A 4,254-nucleotide genomic window follows, 5' to 3' on the forward strand; every position below is an offset into this window, starting at 1 on the left:
TGAATCTAGTGGAGAGCCACAAAGATATCAGAGGACTGAAGCACCTCCGCTATGAAGACAGGCAGAGGACAGTTGGGGTTATTCAGCCTGGAGAAGAGGAGGCTCCAGAGAGACCTTATAGTGACCTTCCAGTGTCTGAAGGGGGCCTACAGGAGAGATGGGGAGGGACTTTTTACAAGGGCATGTAGTGATAGAATGAGGGGTAATGGCTTCAATCTAAAAGAAGGCAGATTTAGGTAAAATATTCTGAAAAAATTCTTTACTGGTGGTGAGACACTGGACCAGATTGCCAAGAGAGGCTGTGGATGCCCCCTCCCTGAAGGTGTTCAAGGCCAGGCTGGATGGGGCTTTGAGCAACCTGCTCCAGTGGGACGTGTCCCTGCCCATGGCAGAAGGGCTGGAACTATGTGATCTTTAAGGTCCCTTCCAACTCTAACCATTCCATGATTCTATGATATAAATTAAATCCTATCCAGCTCTCTCAAAAAAAAATCAGGTTTTCTTTATTCTTCTATCACCTCTAGGATTCTCATAGAATCATAGAATTGCCCAGGCCGGAAGGGACCTCCAAAGGTCATCTAGTCCGACCTCCCCGCAGTCAGCAGGGACACCCCCAACTAGACCAGGTTGCCCAGGGCCTCGTCGAGCCTCTCCTTGAATATCTCCAGGGATGGGGCCTCAACCACCTCCCTGGGCAACCTGTTTCAGTGCTCCACCACCCTCACAGTGAAGAGCCCTCTCCTAATCTCCAGTCTAAATCTGTTCCCCTCCAGCTTGAAGCCATTTCCCCTCTTCCTGTCACTGCAGGCCTTTCTAAACAGGTTATCCATTTTTCTTCTTTTAAATACCATCTGTGTCTCAGTTTTTTCCCTCTTTTGTTCTCTTTCTCATGCCTTTAAAGCAAAGTAAGGGTGCCCTGTGTTACTCTTATTATCAACAGCAATTCCCTAAACAGAAGTAGTAACAGCAACACTGAAGCAGACACAAAGAGACAGTTCAAAATCTTACGCTTACGCTTATTTACACTAGTTCAACTCAAGAACTGAAAATCATATTCACTCTGTAAGTTCTACCTTTTGGCTCCTGAACGATGAGGTGAGTACACTCATTCATCTTCAGCTGCCCCGTGTACTGCCCACCGTGCTCAGCAGTGAGGCGCTGGACTTCTCTTCTGTCTGAGCTGCTTAAGCCCGTAACACAAATCGTACAGCCGAGGAACACGGGACAAGCGTAGTCTTCCATGTTAACATCAGTGTATCTCATTATGCTAAAGAAACAAAAGAGAGGAAAAAAGAAATAAATTAATTTTTTCTTCAAGTAAAATCAAGCAGAAAAAGAAAGTAGTCTGTATCGCCATAAGAATTACCCGTCCCCAAAACAAAATCAGGTTTGGTTTAGTTTTTTTTTTTATACCTTTGCTGAGACTTATTCCACAGCGTCTTAACCCAAGAGGGAAGCAAAATAGGTTTTTTCAGAGATGCAGCTACTAAGTATTTCTTGCTGCCGACTTCTCCAGCTATAAGATGAGTTACTGACACATTGAGGTCTCTGTACACACATCCACCCATCATCTGCACATATTTATGAATTTCTTCCTGGTGGGGAAAAAAAAATATACAAAATTATGAAAAAAAAAGAAAGAACCCACATCACACTCACCTTAAAAAACAAAACCATGGATTTCAATTGTCCACAGTTTCTCCTAAAAAACTGCTCAAAAATACAAAATGGATACACATGGAAGCCATAAAAACATCAAATATAATTTCTATTTTATTTGCATTTATGATAAGCTGAACATAATATGTATCCTTCATAAAATACTACAACTATATTGTATGAGTAAAATTTTACAGATGGTTGGTATTTTAGGTAGCATAAATTAGAAAGAGAGGTCAGAATAAATAAAAAGTAAACTTCTAAGATAAACTATTTAAACCATAGCTGACTGAATATTAAACCTTTACTATACAGTTTTGAGCAACCATAAACAGCACATGCTCTCTGTAGCATTATAGCTGCAGACAAACTAGTAAGCTAAGTGATGTCTAATCACTTAATAAATAAAAAAATCCCTAAAACATACATTTACTCCCATATTAATGCAGCTGAAATCTTATATCTAATATACACATGTGCATACAAAGATACACCACTACATACACATTTACATACTACATACACTTGTAAGACTCTCTCTTTCTCCATACAACTCTCCATAAGCTATACATACATTGAAAGACTAGGTCTATCTAAGCACAGGCATGGTTAGACTTATATATAGTGTATCTGTGGCCTTAGTAATGAGCCATCTGAAACAAAAGTCAATGATAATCAGCTAAACAATCCGTTATGTACAATGCATTACCCTAACATCTTTTTCAAGGCTGGTACAGGATACTGTTACATCGGCCATGGTCATATTGTACACAGGATGCTCAGCTCTCGGGACACATCGCTGGGACTGCATGCAGTACAGGACTACCTGTGGTCCGACAATTCTACAACCAAGCTGCAATAAAATAACAGAAAAACACCCCATGGAAAATTAGAAGAAGGTACACTGGTATAAGGAAGGCTGAATCCTGAGGAAGGCAGGGCCCTTGGTCTGACCTCCTCCTCCTCTAGCACCCCCAGGTAGTTGAGCTTTGTTTTTACTTTCAGCTGTAGTTTTTCAGTACAATCCTTGTAGATTTTCTGGCCTCAGTACAAGCACCAGATGCTACAGCTAACAGGCCAGAGAATTCCAGCAAGCCTGTCTTTGTCTGCTGGACAATTCCTTGCGGATCACACAAAATCATGTTACTCAGGAGGTAAAAAAGTGTGAAACCCAGCTTAGCAACTCCAGCAGAATCAGAACTGATCATACTATTTATTTTTCCCTGTCCTTCAAAATAATCCTTATGCCTTGCTAGTCATCTTCTTCCCTGAATATAGGATACAGTGAAGTCTTAAAGAAAAATTGTAAATGCTTCATACTGCCATACTTTGGGCAGAAAGTGAGAACATACAGAGTGTAAGTATAGACATTAGCACTTCTAGGAAAGAAAGAATACAGCTAGAAGCAAGCTGATGGATAGCATACCTTTTTAAGATGATTGAAAACACCACCTCTAAAAGGATCACAAATGTAAAGCGACTTATCATTTTCTTTTATATTGAGTGCAGTTTCTTCTTCAAGGATCTGGAGATGTTCTTCTGACTGGAATTCTTTTATAGACTGCAGATAAACAGTGCATAAAACAACATTTATTGAACAAATCACAGACAGCTGATCCTGTGGAAATGACACAAGTACATCTATTTGAAACAGCTCACAATAAAGCTGCTGCACAAGAGTACACTGGAAGAATGGGCTAAAATACCTCATGGGTGTCCCCTTTTATTCCCTCAAGTCTTCACAATACTCAGATTTAAACACTCATCATAAAAACTCTGAAGAGCTGATCCTGTCACACACCACCTTTAGCTCCCACTAACCTCTCAAGGTAGACAACAATCCAGAGCGTCCTTCATAAGTTTGCTAGTGCTTAGATGAGTGACCACCACCCAGACCTTGCAAGCTAAGTGTCACTTCACTACATGTCAACAGGTTTTGAAATTATTTCTTGTTCAAGAAGTAACTTCTTCAACAAAATTGTTCTCGTTCAACAAACTTTATTAGACAGTAAACACCTCTATTACAGAAATAGCTTTATTCCCAGGTGCATGCACAGAAGTGGTGACATCTAAGTCAACTACTGAAACAATTTAATGAGATAATTCACCGCGCTCACCAAGAAAGGCGATCAGACCTACTTACCTCAAGAGCTTTAAAGAAATACTCCGAGTTGCCAGAAGACTTTACGAATTTCACAAAAAACGGCTCCTTCCTACCTTTCATCCTTTAACTGAGAAGCAAAACCCAGTAAGCGCCGGAACCGCGCCGGAACCACGCCGTGACAGGGCGGTGCGCCGCCCACCCCCCCCAGGAGCTGGGGGAACCTCTCCGGTCCCGAGGCCTGCCCCATGGGCCTGCCCCACGCCTCGGCCCCGACCTCCGCCGGAGAGGCGGGGGGGGGAGGCCGGGCCCACCCTTCCCCACAGGGCCACCTCCTCACGGCGGGGCCCCGCTGTCACCTCAGGGCTCCCGCGCATCCCCCCACCGGCGGTTGAACCCCCCCCGCCACCCCGATCCCACAGCCCCTCACCCGGCGCCTCCTCAGCGGGCGGGAAAGCGGAGTCGCTCGCACTGCGCAGGCGCAGGGAGGGGCG

General features: G+C 43.4%; 1 protein-coding gene across 2 annotated transcripts in view; it reads right to left on the reverse strand.

The window, feature by feature from the left end:
• TOPBP1 (topoisomerase (DNA) II binding protein 1) overlaps positions 1–4,241 on the reverse strand; it is a 49,067-nt gene extending 44,826 nt beyond the window's left edge. For both annotated transcript variants that reach the window (XM_014956962.1, XM_014956961.1), the window contains exons 1-6: positions 4,191–4,241; positions 3,803–3,890; positions 3,086–3,220; positions 2,369–2,512; positions 1,414–1,595; positions 1,074–1,267 (exon numbers count right to left, since the gene is read on the reverse strand). In XM_014956962.1, the coding sequence (XP_014812448.1) occupies positions 1,074–1,267; positions 1,414–1,595; positions 2,369–2,512; positions 3,086–3,220; positions 3,803–3,883 (736 nt within the window). In that variant the 5' untranslated portion in view covers positions 3,884–3,890; positions 4,191–4,241. The remainder of the gene's footprint in view (positions 1–1,073; positions 1,268–1,413; positions 1,596–2,368; positions 2,513–3,085; positions 3,221–3,802; positions 3,891–4,190) is intronic.
• Between the last annotated feature and the right edge of the window lie 13 nt (positions 4,242–4,254).

Source organism: Calidris pugnax, unplaced genomic scaffold (assembly GCF_001431845.1).
Source record: "Calidris pugnax isolate Ruff unplaced genomic scaffold, ASM143184v1 scaffold351, whole genome shotgun sequence".
NCBI lineage: Eukaryota > Metazoa > Chordata > Aves > Charadriiformes > Scolopacidae > Calidris > Calidris pugnax.